This window comes from Corvus hawaiiensis, chromosome 6 (genome assembly GCF_020740725.1).
Source record: "Corvus hawaiiensis isolate bCorHaw1 chromosome 6, bCorHaw1.pri.cur, whole genome shotgun sequence".
Lineage (NCBI taxonomy): Eukaryota > Metazoa > Chordata > Aves > Passeriformes > Corvidae > Corvus > Corvus hawaiiensis.
The window spans coordinates 37,428,495-37,450,770 of record NC_063218.1 but is presented as its reverse complement, the minus strand read 5'-3'; the positions used below and the strand labels follow the sequence as shown (position 1 = coordinate 37,450,770).

Sequence of the window (22,276 nt, the reverse complement as noted above, 5' to 3'; positions counted from 1 at the left end):
GGGGGCGGTGGTGACGCGCGCGGGCCGCCGCTGGGCAGCGGGGACGGGCGGGACATGAGCGCTTAAAGGGGTGGCCCGGCCCGGCGGGAGGGAGCGGCGGCGGCGGTGCCGGTAGGTGTGTACCGGGTTGGGTTTTGTCAGCTTGCAGCGCCCCGGGCGGGGCGGCAGGCTGGCTGATCCGGTCCGTGTTCTCCTCGCTGCCGCGTAGCGCCCTGTGCGGGGCGGGCTGGGGCTGCCGGGGGCCCTCCGTGGGGCGAGGCGGGCCTGGCGCGGTCTGGCCGCGCTGGCCCTGCGGTTGCCGCCCTGTATCAGCTGCGCGGGATAATGGGGCGGTCTGGGCCCGGGTTCTCCGAGCCCCCGCCTCAGCGGTGGGCTGCGCCCGCCCCCGCGTGCGGGGAGGCCTCGTGGGCTCGCCCCGCCCGGGGGCGGCAGTGCCATGGCCAGGTGGCTTTTCTTTGCATGGTGGGAGCCCGTGAATTGCGCTGTTAGTAGAATTCAGGGGAAAACCCACCTCTTGTTGCGTCTTCTTAAACTTATGTATTCTGTCCTGCTGCCTTTAGACTAATCTGTAACATTAAGAAATAATGTAATAATAAGCATTGAAGTGCTTTTTGTGCTTCTCTCACTTGTATGTCTCGATGTCTTTGGTGTCCTTCTGGGAAGCTACTGACGAGTCGGCTTTATTTTTCGCTTTCTTTCTCTTTCACTCAATGTGAAGTCAACACGTGACTTGACACTCTTAAGTAAACGATGTAAAGGAACTTCGGAAATTTATTTGTGCAGCCTCTCTGACTATTTGCCTAACTGTTTTTTTGTTCCCCTAAAAAGGGCACTAGATCCTCAGTGTTTAGAACTAAGGGTGTTGCTTTACTTCCTCTTCATAAACAAACCTGATTCTCTGCTGTAGAGGGAACAACTATGTAGGAAGGTGTTTAGGGACAAAGGAAAAGCCTGTTGTGATGTCAGTTACTTGCTTGATTGATTGATTTGAGTACTTTATTGCTTACTGGCAGTCTAGTAGCCAGTCTATATGCCTGACTTCCTCTGCTCTGCAGTTTTTGAAGTAGGTTATTATATTATTTTATTATATATATATTATATAGCACAATTTGTGTCATTAGGAGAAATGGAATCTGTTACTGTCCATAAGTGGATCAGAGTTTGACTGTGAATTTGTATTGTCCAGTATCTGGTTTGGAGGAGGTTTCATGAGGCTTTTTCAGGGACAAAAATGAATTGTTGGGATGAGTGTAGAATTGAACACACAGCACAGAGGAGGTGGCATTGGTGGCCTATTCTTTGTGCTATCGCCTCTGTGCAGTGCGTTCAGGAAGCTGATAAGAGAAAGCAGGAAGCATGCAGAGTAGTGTCTTGGTCGTGGGCCCTGGCCCCTTCCTCCAGGGTCACAGATGCTTTATTCATTTATCTTGTAGACATAATCATCTGGAGGAGTACATTCTGGTGCTGATACCTTGTGGCACCCTGCATTAGCTGGGCTGAATTTCAGCTACCTAGCAAGTAGGATAGCTGTTTGTGTTAAAGAAGGATTTTAAAAAGCCAACTTTTCTGTATTAGTGATATGAAGAATTTGAGAGAACAAAAAACCCTCCATCCCTAACCACAAAGCTATCTAATAAACTGTCTAATTGTGACCTTTGCAAGCATGCACAGAAAATTAATGCTTAACATTCACATATCTAAGAATATTGTTCTATGAATTGTTCCATCTTTAGGGAGGGGAACAGATCCCTTTACAAGAGAAGGAACTGAGAGCATCCATGATCACCTGAGGCTGTACCAATTCACTGACAGCTAAAAATACAGCTCATGAGATACTGGCTTTCCGTCAGTTGCTGCAACAGCAGGGTTGTATCATCATCTAGTTCCTATCTTTGTGGTAAGAAGGCATAGGCTGTATTTCTCAATCATCCTTGCAAATGTACTGGATAGCTGTCCCCCCCCAGTTTACAAGTTATCAGTGAAGGAGGAAGAGAAGTTTGTGGTATTGATTAAAAGCATGACTTCACAGCAAAAGGGGTAGGTGCAAATAGAGGACCTTCAGATGCTGAGTAAGGAACTAGTTTAATATGTAGCAAATGTGATGGATATATGACAAATTTCTGAGAGGCATTCAGCCTGTCAGAGGCACAGAACTGCTGCTTGTCAGCCAGAGATGCAGGACAAAAATCTTATTCAGGGTGGGTTTGTGAAAGTGCCAGCAACCAAAACAATTTATTGGTCTGGTGCAAGTAGACCTGTCTGGCTTTAGAAAACTCATCACTTTTGTCAGCCTTTCCATGTCCAGATGTGGACAGTGTAATTGGAATTGAACAACCACTTTATGAGGCCTTTTGGCACCCTGCAGTTCATTTAAATTCATAAGGATCAGTAAGGGTTTTGAGTGCTTTGGACAGCACAGCCTTAATGTGCTGTGACTGTCATAAAGCAAGGAGTTAAGTTTTCTTTTTTCCTAGAGATAGTAAGCATTAGAATTGCTTCTCAGCTAAGTGCTGAAGAAAAGCATATTCAAATCATGTGACTTGCCTACTATAGTTCCATTACCATGGAAGTGTCTTATAAATCTCCGAACATTATTGGTATTGAAAAAAACCTTGAAAATACCTTGCAAAGTCACTGTTGTAATGGCTTTTGAAACTTGTTTACATTGGAAACTGAATGTGTTGGTATAAATAGCTGGCTTCCAGTTGGCAAGTAATTCTAAATAAAAATGAAAACACTTGCAAGAAGAACCCTTAGTGGTGCAGTGGAGTGTCTTAGGCCAATGAGATAGACAACAAAGAAAGATTTCATGTTCATTTTTTACAGTGTGCTCTGGGAAGGTGGGTGGCAAAGATGATTATATTGTTGCTGGCTGCATACAACAGTACTTTGATCTTGAGGGTCTTTCTATTCAAGTGGTTTATTACCTCCCCCCCCGCCTCTGCCAAAGTTTGAATGTGCCTCTTATCGGGAAACCCAGCCAGTGAACTGCTGTTGGATGAAGTGATACTTCCTTAGCTTTCTGATCACAAGCAGATATTTCAACCTGGGGGCATGTACATGCGGACACTAGATCACTGTGGGTATAACTAACCCTGAATTTGCTCCTATCTCACTGTGAAAGTTCTGGCTTGGCAGATCTTAGCTCTCAGTTCAATAGCTGGGGTTGGGACAGAACTCCATGCTTGTGACAGATCCACCTCAAATGTGGCAATGTGAGCAGTGCTTTTCCAAAGCAAAAACTTGCACTGTACTCTCTCTGGATCACCCTACTGCTAATACAGACATAGCCATAGCTCACATCAGCCTGTGTCACCTTCCAGTTTTTTCAAGTTAGACAAAGAACCCACTAAAATGCTTCAGCTGCTCTATTAACAAAATTAGGATCACTAAGCCAGTGATGCTTTGCATGGATCTGGCACCATGCTAAAATCGGCCCAAAAGTGCTTGTTGTGTCCCTCATTATTTTGCAAGAAACATCTTGAGTTTTTAAACAGTTCTGTAAAATCACCTTTGCTTTGTCTTTTTCTCAGTCCTCTCCAGCCTAACAACCTCACATAGAGTGAATTGAAAGGTTTCTAGGGTTTTTGAAGCCATGACTAAATGGATAGTAAATGCGAAAAAGGCTGTGCAGACGTAATTTTGTTTCCTCTTGTTCAGGAGATAGAAGTAACTTAAGCCTAATCCATCCTCAACTGCCTTGGGCAGCAATGTCATAGTTATGATACGTGTTATAGTGGCGAACTTACAGGATGGCTTAGCTCAGCATGAATAGTCTTGTGAAGAGATCTAAAGCTTTAGGTTGGAATTGGAATTTCAAAGAACTTTCTGTTCTGCACCATCTCCAAAATAAAGCACGGCAGTAAAAATCAGGGTCTTATGATTTGCAGGCCATGCGTTTATTTCCTGGCTGCTCTGGTTTCTCAATGAATCTTTCTTTTTATAAGGCAGTGATAGTTAAGATGGTGAATGTGTTGTAGTCTGCTTCCTAGTAGAAAAGTTTAATGAGCCCAGTTACTTCAAGAAAATATATTTTTGTAGCAGATTTGGTTTTGTATATCTGTAGGTATCAGGCCTTCCTATGAAAGGGGCAGAAGGAGAGTTGTGCTGAAATGTGTTTAACTGAGCAAATAACTGCAGAGAACTGATAACAAAAAGTAAATACAGCTGACATCACATCCTTCCTTAAAGGAGCATTGCTTTGTATTTAGGCACATTAGATTCTTGTTTAAAACTTGCCAATCTAGAAAGAAAATTAAAAAAAAATAGCAGAATATTGTTATAATTATGAAATATCTTTTTAGACTTTTGTCTTTTTTTTACTTTGGTTATTTTGGGGTTAGGATTTTTTAAATGGTAGGAGAGGGAAACCAAAGAAAATAGACATTGAGCATCAATATTAAAATAAATGCTTGCCTTAGCAAGTGTTATCATAACAAAAATACACGTCAGGTACACTTTAGCCATATCAAGTTTTTTCTCTCTGTATATTTTGTCTTTACTGAGTAGTCTTAATGCCTTGGGTATAAAATAGTTTTGTCATATATCATTAACATAAGAGCTGGATACCTCAAAGGATGCTTTATGATTCCTGGGCAGAAAGATGGGGAAACAAGTATCCTTTCTTTATGTATGTATACTGTGTTCTGTTGGAACAGCTGGGTTATTTCAATCCAAATGGCCTCATCTTGGGTGCTAAATTTTCTTTAGAGGTGTCTTGCATGAAAGGTACCTGGTATGTTCAGCTATTCCAATTAGGCCTGCAACTATCAAGTGTGTATTTACATCTTTGGAAACAGCCTATTTTGGAAATGTTTTGTTTGTTTTAAATTACTGTTGTGTGCTCTTCTTTAATGTTTTAAACTGCTGTGTGGTGAGAAGTCTTTATTGCCTAGGGAATGTCTTTTTCTGTTCTGCCTTATGACACTACTTGCCTCTGCAGAACTACTGTGTAGGTTGTGTCTTTGCTTACAAAAGCAATGCTGCAAACTAACGGAAATAAAATGATGGGTTTTTTTAGTCTAATGCATTTGGCTTGGATATTCAACTTTAAACAGACATTATAATCAAACTAATTCAAAGAGCGTGCTTTCTTATGCCTGTCTTAAGAAGGAAATCTTAACATGTCTTGTTTTTACATACTCTAGTGGCAACGTCTGAAAAGTGAAGGTGGGTAAGCTTACTGGGAAGTCTAGAGAAAAAAAGAAAGGTTCTGTCACTTTCCAGTGATGTAAGACCTCAAGAAATAATTGGAAAAGTTCAGCAAATAGCTGAACCCTTTATCTATGATAAAAGGTTGTCAGAACATTTCTCTTAACCAAGTGTTTTGAATGGTGTTACTTAGCTTACTCACACATGGGTCATTTATCCTAGCAATTATATGAGACATCACTTTAAATTATGGTTTCATCTCACAAGAGGCAAAACACTCCAGGTGTCCAAATATGAGTATCAGAAGATAAGCACAGGCATACCTCAGCTTTGAAGAATCCTCAAAGTAACTTTTTTTTCCCCTCTGTGTCTGTTGTGTTGGAAGGGTTTTTCCTCCGCATCTTGAAGCTGGATTTCTTCATTGTTAGGTCAATTTATAAACAGTTTCAAGACCAAATACTATTGATTTAGGGCGAAAGTAGGTGGAATGCTGTGTGTTTTGTAGAACTTCTTGCTGGCTGGCAGTGGAGCTATTCAAGAAGATATGAGCAAGCTAGGGGAACACAAAGCCTGTCTGTCAGCTGTTGGAACTGGTTTGCTGATGACACCAAGCTGGGAGGAGTGGCTGAGATTTCAGAGTACTGTGTTGCCCTTCAGAAGGACCTTGACAGGTTGGAGAGATGGGCAGGGAAGAACTGTCTGAAATCCAGCAAAGGCAAATGCAGGGTCCTGCACCTGGGGAAGAACAACCCCAGGCACCAGCACAGGCTGAGGGCCGACCTGCTGGAGAGCAGCTCTGCCAGGAGAGACCTGCAGGTCCTGGTGGACAACAAGCTGTCCCTGAGCCAGCAGTGTCCATGTGGCCAAGAAGGCCAATGGTGTCCTGGGGTGCACTAGGAAGAGCATTGCCAGCAGGTGCAGGGAGGTGATTCTGCTCTACTCAGCCCTGGTGAGGAGGCCAAATCTGGAGTGCTGTGTCCCATTCTGGGCTCCTCAGTACAAGAGAGACATGGAGCTCCTGGAGTGGGTCCAGTGGAGTGCAGTGAGGATGAATGGCCAACTGGAGCATCTATTTTGTGAGGAAGGACTGAGGGAGCTGGGCCTGTTCAGCCTTGAAAAGAGACAACTGAGAGGGGACTCATCGATGTCAATCAGTATCTGAAGGGAGGGTGTCAGAGGATGGAGCCAGGCTCTGCTCAGTTGTGCCAAGCAACAGGACAAGAGGCAACGGGCAGAAACAGATGCACAGGAAGTTCCACCTGAACATGGAGAAAGCTTCTTTACTGTTCTGGGGGCCATGCACTGGAACAGGCTGCCCAGAGAGGTTGTGGAGTCTCCCTCACTGGAGATAGTCCAGAGCCATCTGGATGTAATCCTGTGCCGTGTGCTCTGGAATGACCCTGCTTGAGCAGAGAGGTTGGACCAAATGACCCACTGTGGTCCCTTCCAGCCTGACGTATTCTGGGATTTGGTGGCAAATACTTGTGTTTTCAAGCCATTGTCTGATGTCAGATGTAAGCAGATGCTTTCTGGTTTAGTATGTTACTGCTGACTTACTTGTATCAAAAGTGGATTGCACGTTCCTTTGTCAGCTAACATGAATAGGACAAAGTGGACGGGGAATAGTTTGGTAGCTAATACTACATGAAGTAGCTCTTCATGTGATTGCTGTGTCTCTTCATGTAATTACTATCATATTTCACATGGCATTGTCTTTCATAGGATTTTATTAATAAAAGCACAGTTGCAAAGCCCATGATTAATTTACTAGAGTATATGTGAGCTTCAGTCCTGAAGTTAATTTATGACAGACCAAAGTTAATTCATAACTTCATGAAGTTACCTTCCAAACTGCATCACCTAGTATTCCTAGTTTGGGAGTTGTCACCTTTCTTCTCCTTTTTTAAGTCTCACTACTGGCTTGTTTTTCAATGGTTTCTCCATGAACTTGTAGTTCTAGTAGCACAGGACAGTATTCTGGCAGTATTGAATAAAACACAAAACTCAGGTTTTGATGAAAAGTATATATACGTTCTTCAGGTTTTGGATGCCTCCTTGACATGAAGGTAGTAGTATAATATATTTGCAAGCAATTGTTCAAATATAAGAGTCTTATTACCCTTTAAAGACTTCTTTTATAAACAAATCCTCCTTATGTATGTTTACAAATACTGTTGTCATGCTCTCACCCCAAAAGCCAAAGAAGCTGTTGTGTTGTGTATCATTGGCTGCAATATGGCTCTTGGGTAATTCAAACACAGCTTCTAAGGTAGGGTTACATTGTACAGCTTGCAGTTGTGCTTATGCTGGTATGTGAAATTCTGGGTAGTCTAAACCCACAGCTGCAAGGGGAAGCAGAACACTGAGCTAATGAAAAAGAAATCTCCAGGTTGCTCTGGGAATACAGCTGCATTTCCAGCCTTGTTCTGCAATTACAATGGGACTCTTGAGAAGTTGTTATAGGGCGGGGATGTGATATTCATTCTGATGTCCAAGATGAGATGTATTTTATGGCTCACAGCTTCAACAGTACTTGAATGGTGGTACCCAAAGCAGGGAAAGGCTGCCAAGCCTGCAACAATTGCAGTAATTGAGATACTGCTTGTTTGATACGACTGAATATATAATTGAATTTTCATAGAATTTCTGAATATTAAGTGAGTGCACGATCTTCATCCAAAGAACCAGCTTGATGTCATTTTCCTTTGCTTAATCTAATTCAGTGAAAATATGTACTTTCCTCCCTATCCCAGGTTTACTGGTCCTTAGCTGTGCAAATCAGCTTGAAGGGTGTTCCCAAATTCAAAGCTGGAACTGCCCAAAATAAACCTCATGAAAGCCTTAAGCTTGTGAATGAAAAGGTATTCCTCTGATTATACACTGAAATTGGACTACTGCAAACAGTTATTTAGAAGCCTTGTGTGAGAATATCTTGATTTTTTTTTTTTTTTTTTTTTTTTTTTTTTTTTTTTTTTTTTTAATGTTAGCAAAAACTAACTTGCATTGACATCTACTTTAGAAAAATCTCCTAGAGCCACAGTCTCAGGTTATGCTAGGTGCTGAAGATCAAACCTGCTGAAATATTCTTTAAATCCTGAAGTACTTCAGCTGTAAGGGATTTAGGTGTCTTGATTTCAGTTCACTATCAGAGTTATGCACACTTCCTGTGAAGAGCTGTGGGGTAACAGCTGGGAAAATCTGCCTAAATTTACCCTCCTAGGAGCAATTACGTATGTTATATATTCTAAAATACTGATCTTGTAGGGGAAAATGGATCAAGTCAAGCAGGATGTTTGGAACTATATTCGTTGGTAACATGAACTTAACTGGAAGCTACTCATGTGAAAGGTCAAGGATTAGTTTAAAGTTAAGGGGGAAAATTCTTTGGGGAAAAATATCCTCTTAAGTCTCAGCTTATGTGCTATCTCATTAAATTCTTGTATAGCCTGTGAGCTCTGTTTTCCCATTGCTAGGAGTGCTGGCTTTAATACCATTCCTCCAACAAAAATGCAGATTCTTAGCTCTGAAAGACCCGTCTCTGATAGGTTATTTATGGGATTGATGCGATTGCTTTTTCATTTCATATCTTTAGGCAAAATATATCTCTTCTGTTTATAGCAAAAGGTAAATCATGGTGTGTCGGGACTTCAGTTATGACCTTATGTTTATTATGAGAAAGGTAGATGAGAAAACCTTTGCTACAGTTGCAACATACCAGTTAAAACCTTTGCAGGTTCTTTTGCATTTGAGGAATTCACCATGCAATAACAACAACCATTTCTAGAGTGTTACTGGATCATTTTAGGTAGTGTTTCATCTGAGAATGTTTCCCCTTTTTCTGACTATTGAAATTCTGCAATGGAAATGGAAGAACACTTAAAGTTTATGCTAGTAACTTAAATGTCTTAATGGATTTATTTCTAGATTACTGGGCAAACCAATGTTTTTTTCTAGCATGGAGAAGCTTGCTATTTTAAGACCTTATTTCCTGTTTTTTACCTAACTAACAATAGAATTTTTAAAAAAATGTTTAGGAAGCTAAATCTTGGAAAGAAAACTGCTTCATATACTGATTGTTCCTATATTTCTTTTAGCTCCTCAGTTAGGTCATCTCAGCTGAATAATTATTTTAGTGTCTTCTAGTCCTAATGAGATGTTTTACTGAGCAGAATTAAATGTATAGGCTCTCATTCTTTGAACTGTCTTCTAGTTTCAACTCAAAATACTGATGAAAGGATAATTGTGATGCTTACTTGGTATCTTATTACAGGGGGAAGGTTCTCTTTAACGTGATTGCTTACAAGTAGTTCTTCCTCATCATGGATGAGCTATCACCTGAAGAAATTCAGCTGAGGGCCAACCAGGTCACTGATGAGGTAACTATTACAGGAAGACATCTGGGATTACAGTACTCGTCTGAAAAGATTAGAATGTCTTTTAAAAATAAGGACAGACCAGGATAGTGATTCTGTAAGGTTATAGCTGAATGTTTTAAATTTTCACTTTACTTGGTAAATACTGGAGTGAAGACTACTCCTAAAAATAAGAATGAATTTTGACTTCTGAATTTGAAAGTCACTTACTTAAGTGAGTGACTTAAGTGAGTGACTTAACTGGGTGACTGATCACCCAGTCTTGATTACTGATATGATGGTGTTTGGGTACCTACAGCATTGTTAATCATATTTATATACTTCATGGCTTTCTTATTTCACTAAAATTCATTTTAATATGTCATCTTTTATAATGACTTTCCAATGGGATAAGAAAAATAATAGCAAGGACTAAAAACCAAGAAAAACTGATGTGCTGCCACTATGAGCGTGTTGTAGCATGTATTAAATATAGACAAGGTGATGAACCTTTGTATACTATTGCCTTGCTACAATGAAGTGGCAAAGAAGACTTTTCAGGCACTGTGGTGTATATAACTAATTAATGCACTCATTTTAAAATTCTTTTTCTAGTCTTTGGAAAGCACAAGGAGGATTCTTGGCTTGGCCATTGAGGTAAGGAAAAGCTTTTAAATTCTCTGGATTAAGCATAAAAAGCAGCATGTTAACTGTCACAAAGTGATTTTAAACAGTTTTTTGTCTTTCTCAAGGCACATACACTTCATCATTAAAAGTTGCTGCTTTAATTCAGTAGTAGCATTAGAATGACATAACCTTCATGATTTTCACATTATATCACATTACCGAAGAATCAATATCCTTTTTACCTCTTAAGCAAAATGGTCTAATCTCCAGATGCTCCAGATTAGTTGTAAAAAGTCTTCTGTTGGTCTGTTATGTCTTTGGCTGCTGCATAATTTGCTATTCATAACATCTTTCATTTGTCTTTTAGCTTAGTTTGTGAACAGTGTGGGAATGTTTCACTATGAGGACAGTAGGGCTCGGGTAGGGTAGTAGGGTAGGACTACTCTTGGTTCTAAACAAGTAATTCTACATACACCTTCTTACAGTCTGTTAATTGGCTTTAACTGTAGTTAGGGCTGATAATGAAACTCTTGACACCCTTTTACATGACTTGAAACAAATCTGTATTTTGGGTTTATTGAAGTGAAGTTGTATGAGGAATCTACTCCTCTACACAGTTACGGCTTGCTGAAGATGCTGCTGTTATCAGTGAGGCATTTGAATCACCACAGCCTGATGAATACCTCTCACACACAAATGTTAAGTACATGTCATGGGCCAACATAATTTCTCTTGGTATTGTAGTTTGATGATTCATTCTATGCTGCCATTCTATGCAGCATGGGTGCAACTTGCATGCTAGATCCAAGACTCTGGGCCAGCAAAGAGCTCTGCTGTAGTATATTCCTCACTGCTGAATTCTTAGGAGTGGTTTTGCAGGCTTTGCTTTTCTTTCTTTTATTCTGGCTTCCAGGACTAAAGGCCTTGTCAGTCCTCTTGAAGGATGTAGGGATGAATGAACCAGTATCACTTCTCAAAATGAAGCACAGCTAGGTTTACTTTTCTAGCTAGACATTATCACAGTTCAGTCTGAGTATTACAATAAATTTTATCATCTTGTCGTAATGTAAAAAAACCCTCACAAAAACACCATAAAAACCCCACTAATTGAGATAGTGTAACAGGTGAGATGCTTTTCAGCCTAACATAGGTTATAATTTGAGACTTATAATAGCTTTACTACAGAGGTTATTTCAAGCACAGTGTCTTATTGTAAACTTGGTTGGATTATCAAATTTAATATGCAGACCTTCTGATTTTGCACTGCAATCTTGTTTTATATCTGCAACTAAATTTCTTTCTGCAGTCCCAGGATGTTGGCATCAAAACTATTACCATGCTGGATGAACAAGGAGGTAAGTTCTTCCCTAACACTAAGAATTGATATTAGAATGTAATCAGTGTAAGAAAAGGATTATCATACAAGAGTTGTTGCTGAAACTAAAGGTTTATTATTAAAGATTTAGATGAAAATGAGATTTCCTAGATGGTTATTCCTGTGTGTTTGTGGTATTGGAAAGAGGTTTTAAAGTAGTTGAGAGGTAATGATAGTTACAATGTAATACAGCTCTGCTACAGAAGCTGCTTCTTTCCACCATCACGTGAATGTAACTATCTGCATTTATTCTAAAAGTAGCAACAGAAATGCTACTCTAAGAATAGGAAAAATATTTGTAATACAGTGAACAAAACCTCTCACTGAATATCTTTCTTAAAAATTAAAAAAAAAATCTTAGAAGGCAGGAAAGAGAAAGGTCACTAGTCTTGGTATAAAGATAGAACTGAAACTTGTTCCTGCTTTAAAGAAATATTGATTTCCCCCCCCCCCCCACCTTCCTTCAATCCATGTTTATTCAGGTTACTTGTTTCTCTTCTAGAACAACTAAATCGTATAGAAGAAGGCATGGACCAGATAAATAAGGACATGAGAGAAGCTGAGAAGACACTGACAGAGCTCAACAAATGTTGTGGGCTCTGTGTCTGTCCTTGTAACAGGTCAGTTATATTGGTACTTGGGTCTGGAGTTCTAGAATATTCCCAATAGCAACTATACCAGGAGACATTCACTAATAAAAGAGCTAATTAAAAAACACTGAATCTCTAACAAAGTTGATTGTTTTGGTTTGTAGAGCTGCATCCCTTTAAAATTCTATGAGAGTAACTGAAGCCTACTTGTATCTAACCATACATTGTGCCCCTTTTACTGTAAATATAGCTGCTATATAGCATCCTGCCCTAATCTCCTTAAAGCTTCTATTTAGTAGAAAACTATCAATGTCCATGCAGATGAGACCAAATTGGACTGCAAATAGCTATATGTAAGTGCCTGTCTGTTGGAAATTTGTTTCCAAAAATAATTTTTTTGCAACAGTGCTTTTGTACTAATTTAAAAGCAAGACAATTTATGTTTTGGAGAAGGAAATTAATATTGGTTCTCTAAGCATTTGAAAAATATGCATAGTTTAGGGAGGGTGAGAATAGGACAGAACAGACACTGGTGTTAAAGCTATAATCTTTTTACTAGTGACTACATAAATTCTTGCAGACCTTCTTCACAGTACCTTTATAACATCAGTGTTAAGGCTGCCATATCTAAGTCAGTTAAGTAATCTAATATTTAGTATGGCACTTGATTTGCACTTTTAAACATGTAAACAGACTGAACAATGATCAGAATTATTTTTGATGGTGTCCTAGCTTTACCTTTAAGCAATAAATTACCAAATTGTGTGAATTGGATGTGATCATAGCCCTTCCAAATGAAGGAGACATAAATTGAGTATGGTGACTGAAGTGATTAGTGTGTGTTTGTTGGTGTTTGCTCTTTAGCATGAGCAAAAATATCATTCAGTGAAGAAGTAGCAGAACTTCAGGTAAAAATTCCTTGGAGTGGCTGAGTCTACTTCACCAACAGAATAGTACTTTGAGGATCATTTAGGAAAGATATGAATGTGACTTCTAAGGCTGAAAATCTTAGTGCTTTAGTGCCTTGAAAATGCAGACATCCTGGCCTCTGGATAGGTGTGCTTACTGGTTTATATTAGTTGGATCAAGCTGGTGGACTTTGAGCATTTTGACACACTCAGTCTTTGTTTTCTGTAGTTGATAGTCTTATTTCACTGAAGCTAAGCAGCTTATTGACACTGAGCAAGCTCAGAATTTATGAACTCTTGTGGCACTCCAAGTACACAGATAACGAGAACAGAAATAGTTGTGTACCAAACTGGACAGTAATGTACAGGAAAAAAATGGGTAAGTAGAGGGCAGCGAAGAAGAGTGAGTGTCTTTCATATATCTACTGCTACACCAACCTTTTTGTCAATGTCAGATTTGTCAACCAGTTACCTCCACAGCTTTTCATAATTTTCATAAAAGTGTAATGCTAAATAAGCTAAATCAGAACACTTGCTGAATTATTGGATTTTTTTTATTTCTCCTAGGCTTAGATTATTTATAAAAGCTTTGTGAAAACACAGAATACTGGCAGTTCTGTAATGCAATCTATGTATTAATAACAATTTACCTTTTTGTTGATCTTTACTACTCTTTCTTCTCCATTCTCTCCTAACACTGATGCTTGCTTTCTAAAAATGAAGACTAGGATAAGAAGCTGTATTCACTTAAACTGGTGAAAGTGGATTTTAGGACAAGGTCAGTGTTAGTAGTGCAGATGCATATTTAACCAGCTATCTGAAGTGATGTTTCTATTGCATTTGTGCTTGCATGTGCATGATGTCTGTCTGCATGCGGTTCTCCTTGTGACTGTGATGTTTTGTAATACTGATGTGAATAGAAAATGTCCATTACTACAGAGGGGATTATTAGCTGTGGAAATGGTGAAACAACTGCTTGAGCCTTTGCTGGTTTGACAGGTTGTGTAAATCACCTTAGTTTTGCAGAAATAAAATTTGAGAAATGTGAATGTATAGAAATTTGAAAAACAGGTCTTAAAAACAGGTGGTGAGAAGTTTTTTTCCAAACTGTGCTTACTTTGAACAATAATTTTGTTTCTAGCTGTCTACTTCACATGTGCAACTAGTCTTCAGGTAGCTTGGTTTTTGTTAATAAAGTCCTCACAGTTGCCTCTGGCACCTAAGACTTTGCTTCTCCAGAAGAAAATCATGCAAAGATCTCTTGCTGTTATGGCTTTAGTATAAATGATATTAAAATATCATACTCAATCTAGCTGCAGTAAATCTGGTGAGCTCTTTAAGCCTGTGTATGTACAAGGAGCTAGAATTGACTAGTTTAAGTTTCTTTAGGATTTGTTGGGTGCTACATTTCCATTATGAACTGAGAAATTATTCTATTTTTTCCCCTTGATATATTCATTCTAGATTACTTTTTGTAACATCTGACCTATAAGACATAATTTCCCATACTGAATACATAAACAGCAGTAGAATGAGGGGGAATATTTTTTCATCCAGTAAATTTCACAACTCTTCAAACGTATAACATCTGGGTTACTGAAAGGCACTATATCTCTAGAAATTGACTGCCTGTGATTGCAGAGTTAGATGTACTGAAAGACACTACAGATTTCCCTTCACAGGTGTCTAAAGAAGCAGAAAAATGGCAGTGTCTGGATTGTCTAGCTTAAACGTGAAAATGCCACAAAACAAGGTGAACATGAGAATATTCTCAAAATAGGTTCTTTAGGACTCATGAGAACAGACCCCAGTTTAGATAAGTTTATTTTGTTAGGTTGTCTTCCCCTCTTGCTTTTGTGGCTCTGTGATTCTTGATATTGCTTTGTGTGATGCTGTATTTTTTTTTTTTTCTTCTATGAATTACATGGTAAAGGTGTAATGGTAAGTTGGTTTGTTGATTTAATGGAGTTAGTACAATTGAATTGCAGAATGAAAGAGCTATTTAAACATTATTAATATTATTTCATAATCGAAGTTAACATGAGAAACATTAACTTTTTCTATTGCCAAGTAATTTTTATGTTTGATAAAAAAAAGTCACAATTAATGGTTTTCTTGCATAGTATAGGTATTTGAGGGAGTTTTTGCATTCATCTTCATTTCTTCCTGAAAGATAACTAATCTTGACTCTAGATTAATTCCTGTTGTAAGTGCAACTCTATTTTATGACAGGGTAAGCTTTCCTGTTACTGTCATAAGCTTCTGTCTTCTGGTGAAGTACTGCTTTAAGGAAATTACTGTTCTTGTATTAACACTTTTAAGACCAAAGTTATCACTGTCCTGAAAGTAACTCAGTTGTGTTTGTACTATCAAGATACAAGAAATTGTATTATATAGACAAAGCTTTATCTGTACAAAATTTAATCTATGTTCCTGAATAAATGTTCCTGAAAATTCTAGATTTATACTGAATTTCAGTCAGGAAGCCATATTTCTGATGTAGTGGTTAAGATTTTTTATTTTTATGGAGTAGGACAAAGAACTTTGAGGCCAGCAAAGCATACAGAACAACCTGGGGAGATGGAACGGAGAACTCAGCAGATCATGTAATATCCATGCAACCAAGAAGTATAAATCGGCAGCAGCCTCAGACTTCTGGAGGACCAAGTGGTGGATATATTACAAGGTTTGCCTGTTCATATTCCTCCATCTCAAAGGCACAAATCCTATTACAAGTTGTCAGCTTCTTTCAGATGCATTTTAGGTGAAGTTGCTAAATAGTAAATTTTTTATTATTGTTTGAAGGAATTGTTACTTCTTGGAGAGGAGACGGCAGACACCTACACTTTCAGTATTGTAGTGCTCATCTTACATTTCTGGTTTTTTTACATAGTGGTGGTATTGTCAGTCTGTTTCTGGATGTGAGAATGTTAGAGCTTAGAAGTCAGTTATTGAGGGGACTGTTAAAAATATTACTGTCATAAAGTATATTTGAGAGAAACTCATGTCTTAAACTTCTGGTAACTATATTAATTTTTAAGGCTATTTTTGTAGTAGTGGCTAGCTTAGCACTCTTTTTGGTGGATGCTTGCTTGGAATACAGGAAATCATAAAAGGGGAAAAGCATACCTTGGTTTTAATATACTGTGCAACAAACAAACAAGTTCTATTAGAGTAAATCTGGGCTAGATAAAAGCAAATTCTTGATTCTTGAAACATTGTCTTAATTATTTGAACAGGATAACCAATGATGCCAGAGAAGATGAAATGGATGAAAATCTTGCTCAAGTTGGAAACATTCTTGGGAATTTGAAAAACATGGCTTTGGATATGGGCAATGAGATTGATGCCCAGAATAAGCAAATAGACCGGATAAATGTAAAGGTAAGCATCAAAGCTGTTCTCTGCTTTCAGTTCAGAGGTTGTAACTGAGAGGTTATTAGGAATGTGCTCACTGTCCTATCTGTATTTACAGCAAATATGTGGTAAGATTATACCATCCTCTAGGTTGCAGTGGTTTGAAGAGATATACCTTGAGATATATATATATATGGTACATATCTTAAAATTCAAATGCTTGAGTGTCAGGAAACCTAAATACACAGCACAGATTACTACTTACTCTGAAAACTAATGAACTTCATGGTATCAAAAGGACAAACATTTACCGGAGGTATACCTGGAGTTTTGTTGTTTGCAGGGATTTTTTTTTCTTGTGGCAGGGAATAGGTAGTTTTAACAATAGCAAGGCTCTTCTGGAATTCCTAAAAAGTCACTGTAATGAAGGTAAAGTAAAACACAGGTAATTCATTGCCCTGATTCTTGTGGATGAATTAGTATTGGGGCTGGGGAGACTTTGGAATTTGTAGGTAGACAGGGCGTTTGTAGGTGCACAGGGAAATGGTCTGCCCTCATCTGCACATGAAGTTAGTAATAGTAACTTTCTTTTTTAATATAATTTATTACTTAAGTGTTAGCTTCTCCAACCAGATTAAGCATATATAAATGTTTTGGGGAGGTTTCTTTCAAAGGGCAGCTTAATGAGAATATTAAGCCTATTTTAGAAATGCCCATATTCTGAAATGAGTAGAAGTTATTTTATAGGCATTCCTGGTTGAGAAAGGAAGCAAAAGCTTTAATGAATAGTGTATATTAAAGATTTCAAAACGTAGAAGTGAACATGGATTACTGTGAAATTATAGTATTAAGACAAAATGGGAATTTTAAAATCTCATTGAAATGTGCAGTAGAGTTAAAAGCAAAAGGAACAGAATTCCTCTAGTTTGACAAAAGTGCTGGTTGTACCTGTGTCAGCATCTCAGTTTTGTCTAGTAATTAAGGGATTGTGGTATTGAGAAGGCAAATCAACATGGTTATATGAAAGGATGCCTTCACTGTTCCCTGAAACTGCACATCTGATTACCATGTTTAAAAAGTCAGACAGTTTAAAGTACACTAGAAAATTTCTTGGAATTTAAAATGAGGTGTGAAATTCTTACAACTTATAAAGCAGACTGAAAACTGCCTGGTCAAATAAACTGCAAGTGGGAATTATTGTTTTTAGCAATAGTGTTTCTAGTAGATTCAAGCATCTGTTTTGGCCTGATGCTGTTTTAGTTTAGTGATTTGAATAAATCTTGCTGACCAAGTCTTACTAACTTAATTACTAACTTAATTAAAATACAGTGTATACAAGTTAGAATTGCTTTACAGAACAGAATAAAAATTAAAGTGCAGTTCTGGTTTTGAGACTGGCAACTTGTCTCAGGATATTTAAATTAATTCTTTTATGCTGATAACTTCTTAAATGTAGTGAACAGTATGGAAACCAAACCAAATGTCTGTAAATCTTCAAACAACAGTATCATGTAAAGAAATGAAGAGCAGTATTAAGCTTACCTTCAGAATAGAATTGATACTTATATTTTTTTAAAGATTCTGACTCACCTGGGAAATAGACTAGACTGGGTGACTTTTGGTAGTGTTATGCAGGACTCCTAGTCTGAATAAACCCATAATGAAGCTTACGTTACTGGCATTTTCTTAGAAGAAGATGTAGTAACTAGATTAGTGCTTTGAAAGTGGTGTTAACAGATTAGAGTCTCCCTTTTCTATGGTAGATTCTTGTCCTGCATTTTCCCTTGACCCAAAAGGCAGGAAGGAGGGAACAGGAAGGGAAGGACTTGAACTTCAAATGTCCTTTGCCCAGCCCATTGCAATACAAAGGTGTGAAATGGCTAATACTTGACACAGGTTGAGTTTCTTAGGAGTTCTGCTCATGGTAAGGGCAGAAGCTAGTTTAGTGCTTATTATACTTCCTGCACATTCCCCACAGCACACTGCATAATTAGGGAATTACTTATAAACTCCTTATCATACCTATCAGTAAAACTATATTTTGACACTTGTTCAACCTAGATGCTGTGACCTCACTTTTGATGCTTTATTATAGTAAATTAAACAATAATAAAATCTAAAGCTTGTTCCTACAAATACCATGTTGTTACAATACTAGGACATTGGAGGGGGTGTGAATGAAAACTAGAGATTTGCACTAAGCAGAATAAATCTGACTTCATGCCTATAGGCCCAGTTGTGACTATTACTTCAGAGCAACCTTGTTGCTCTGTAGAGGTCCTTAAGATGTCTAAACACTGGGAGAGAATTTTTATTCCCTTGTTTTGTTAACATGCTTCCTGACCAGCTGAGGCAAGCTGGTGCTTTTCAAAAGTAGCTAAAGAGTAAAACCTACTTCTCCTGGTTGTTTCTGCCAAAATAGACAGCATATGCTGGCTAGGGAAAAAAAAAACTACTTCCAGCATACAGAAGTTGCTCCCCTTCTCTCTACCACAGTGATGATACCTGGCAATTCAGAAGTTCATGTCAGTTTGAATTTTTAAATTGTTCTGCATCAAGTCTGCAAATGACCTATGAATTTCTCTCTTTCAGGCTGATACAAACAGGGAACGCATTGAGCAAGCCAACATCAGAGCCAAGAAACTAATTGAAAATTAAAGCCTGCTGTCATTGTTCAATGACAGCCTCTCCAGCTGCAAGCCACCATATTCATGGATCTGTGAGACTTCTATTCTGAAATAAGAGGGGCTGGGAAAAATGAAGCAGTACCCCTTCTGTAGGGATTAGTTTTCTTTTATTGCTTCATGTAAACATGGCCTTGACTCCAAGAAAGCAGCCAACTTCTTTCTACTCATCTGCCTTCACTTTCTTTACACTGCTCAGGGCTACAAGTGTTAGGGCTTTGAGAATCTTCTTGCATGTTTTATTACTCTTCCCAGTTTCTTTTTATTATTTTTTTTAAGTTTTATTTTCCTGCACCGAAAATTCAGTCCTTTATTGAAGTTGAACAAGCAGGGTAACCTGAATTCACAGTTGTGGAAAGTTGGAGAGGGCACTTTGCACTGTTTGAAATACCTCATAAGTTGAGTGTCTTCATTAAACTAGGGACTAGGTGAACATTGTCTGATTTGTATCTCTAGCATCTAACCATAGTTTTACAATCCAAACCACATGATTGGTTTGGAGTTGAATTTGTGGATCACAGAAGTGAAGAGGCCCATTACTTACAACTTGTGGGTTGAGGGCTTTAAAACACTTCCTAAGCACATGAACTGTAAGGTAATGATAACCAGAGGGATATACAGGTTTCCATTTCTTTACTGTAAATTGACATTGGTTTGGAGGCCATGACTAATCATGCTGCATTGTTCTGATAATATTTGTTGTGTATATATATATATCTGATCTAAACCCCATGCACACATGAGTAGAAGAAAATAAAACCATCTCTCCGAAGTATTTATTTGATGGAAAATTTTACACCCCTCATCTAAAAGTTAACTTTTAAGTGTTTGAATGATGCATCTGAACTGGAAGAAGCTGAGCAGAAAAGCATGCAGTTTGCTTGCATCCCGTATCTTATTCTCTTTTGGCCAGTTTTCACTGGAGTTCAGGTTATGCCTTTCTCCAGTGCAAAATAATGATTGAGATCTGGTGCAGAGTTTGCTCTCAGCAGTGACTTTGAGGGTGCTGCTTAAACCTACCAAACCCAGTGAAGCTTATTGTGAAACTTCTTTGTCACAAGTCTGGAGGAAGCAGTAGCTATTTATGTATGCTAGTTCTAAATAAACTAGTTCTAAATAGATTCCTGACTGGTTTATTATTGCAGACTTTGGGACTGGCAATTGGAAATATTACATGTCCAACTTGCTTGCAAATAAAATATTCTTACTCTGTTGCAGAATAGAGGAGTTTCTGACCAGGTGAGGTAAAGTACTCTCCTGTGAAGAAAAATATTTTGGTTTTACTGTAATATAAAAATATTTTCTTGAAATATTGATAATAATTAAATTGCAAGTAACTTAGATATTTTTAAGTCCACCCAGCAATATATTATGCCTGTTTTAAAGTTGAAAACGATGCTTTGGACTAACCTGTGATAGTCAGTGTTGGATGGCAAAAATCTTCAAACCAAATTGATTGGAGGAATAATTAAAACTATTAGCATTATGGGGTGCTTTTTTGAAGGGCAGCCCACAAATACCCTGTAGGCACTAATATTGAACCCAAGTCAGAGATGACACTAATCCACTGAAATGCAAGACAGTGTTTAAGTGTTCTGTTTTCTTTTTAGTAGAAATCCAGTCAGCACTACCAGTATATTTTCAGTTGACTCCCAGGACAACTTGATATTTAAAGAAAAAAAAACCAAAACCAACAACCACACGCACAAAAACCCACAACAGCCCACCAAACAAAAACCCAACCAAACAAAAAACACAAACAACTGACCAAAGGATGGGGCAGCTGCATGTAAAACTAGGCCAGTGGCAGTTTGCCTTATGTGAGTAAGGTAAAGTCATTTTTAGGGGACTAGATATTTGAGTAATGTGAGTTGGCTCCTGTCTAGCTTCCGGTAATTGTTGGAATGCTAATGAATTTCAAAAGTTCACTAGCTACCTGATCAGTAAATGAAGATTATGTGCTTAAAAATACAAGTAGCAAAGAAGTACTTTTAAGAACGTTGTGTAGTAAACTTCAAACAGCCACCTGCATAGGGACTTTGTATGCCCTTTTTTCCTTCTTAAAACCTTAGATTAACTTGAGGAATATTTGCTGCTAATTGTGAAAGCAAAGCATGTTATTTAATTATGATTGTCTCCTGGAACAGAAGACCGAAGTGATTACCTTACTCTGCTTACACAGTGCAAGCCTGCTCTGTAGCATTTGGACATTGCAAACATTGGAATTTTCTTCTCCCTGGCCCTTGCAAGTCCTTGTTCTTGACTTGCCTGAGCTCTAACAATAAATGAGCATGTTGGCTGATAGAATGCTGTGATTGGTATATCAAAATTGTAATACTGCAATGAATATGACACAAGGAAGTAATTTCTGAGACTCTAGAGTATTATCGGAGTATCAATACTCTTCTGATGCAGCAAGAGCCAAATCTGTGAGGGAGTTGGTGCCTTTATGTTAGTCAAAAACAGTTTGCTTCTTTGATGTCTTACTGTTGTCTATAGAATAGATGCTTAATTTCCATGTCTATGGTATGAAATCAACACTTGTACATCTTTGTATGTCTGAATGCTATTAAGAATGAAGGTTTACAGTTTCTGCTTTTGATTGTTAAACTATATATTATGCACAAAAAAATACATACTTTTATAATGGAATGTGTTTTAAAACTATTTTCTCTTAGAAATGTCTTTGTTTAGTTTCCTGTCCTTGAAAAACTTGGCAGAACTAGTTGCTGCTATGCAACTAGGAAGTTCCTCTTCTATTTTTATTTCACAGAAATCCCAAGGCTAAGAAAAGAATGGGTGTGGCTGGGAGGAGAGGAATATTTTGGTCTTTAACACTCTAGTTTTTGATTCCTGCAAATCAACATCTGCTAAATTCAGTCTATGAACTGTGTCCATCTCTTCTTTGAAAGACCATGACATACATGGGAGTATACTTCAGGATGATAAAGGAACAAAGTAAAATAACTTAAAACTTTCTAGTTAAGTATTGGTAACAGATGCCTAGCAAATAACAAGTCCAGTAGATGAAATGTAGTGATTTAACCTACTACCAATGCAATTTCATTTGTGAGGCAATTTAAATTGTATTTTCTCTCATGCTAGAGCCTCAGATTCCCAGAACACTCTTAAGAGGGAAGAGGTATGGGGGGAAATAGAGACTTTTGTTGACTTGCAACAGTTCTGAGCTGCAAGAGAGACTACCATACCTGGGAAGAGCTTGGAAGAAGTA

General features: G+C 38.2%; 1 protein-coding gene across 2 annotated transcripts; it reads left to right on the top strand.

Moving 5' to 3' along the window:
* Position 1: 1 nt before the first annotated feature.
* SNAP23 (synaptosome associated protein 23) lies at positions 2-21,696 on the top strand. Of its 2 annotated transcripts, none has more exons than XM_048308486.1 (8): positions 2-111; positions 9,422-9,527; positions 10,119-10,160; positions 11,437-11,485; positions 12,008-12,125; positions 15,537-15,689; positions 16,243-16,387; positions 18,953-21,696. In XM_048308486.1, exons 2-8 carry the CDS (start codon positions 9,471-9,473, stop codon positions 19,016-19,018), a joined length of 630 nt encoding a protein of 209 aa, XP_048164443.1. In that variant the 5' UTR covers positions 2-111; positions 9,422-9,470; the 3' UTR covers positions 19,019-21,696. The 2 variants fall into 2 exon arrangements, with proteins under 2 accessions (XP_048164443.1, XP_048164444.1); XM_048308487.1 differs by having other exon boundaries at positions 2-115.
* Positions 21,697-22,276: the final 580 nt, after the last annotated feature.

Coding starts and splice junctions, on each gene's coding strand:
- SNAP23 (XM_048308486.1), top strand. CDS start 9,471: ATGGATGAGCTATCACCTGAAGAAATTCAGCTGAGGGCCAACCAGGTC. Junction 9,528..10,118: donor CCAACCAGGTCACTGATGAG/GTAACTATTACA, acceptor TTCTTTTTCTAG/TCTTTGGAAAGCACAAGGAG. Junction 10,161..11,436: donor TTCTTGGCTTGGCCATTGAG/GTAAGGAAAAGC, acceptor TTCTTTCTGCAG/TCCCAGGATGTTGGCATCAA.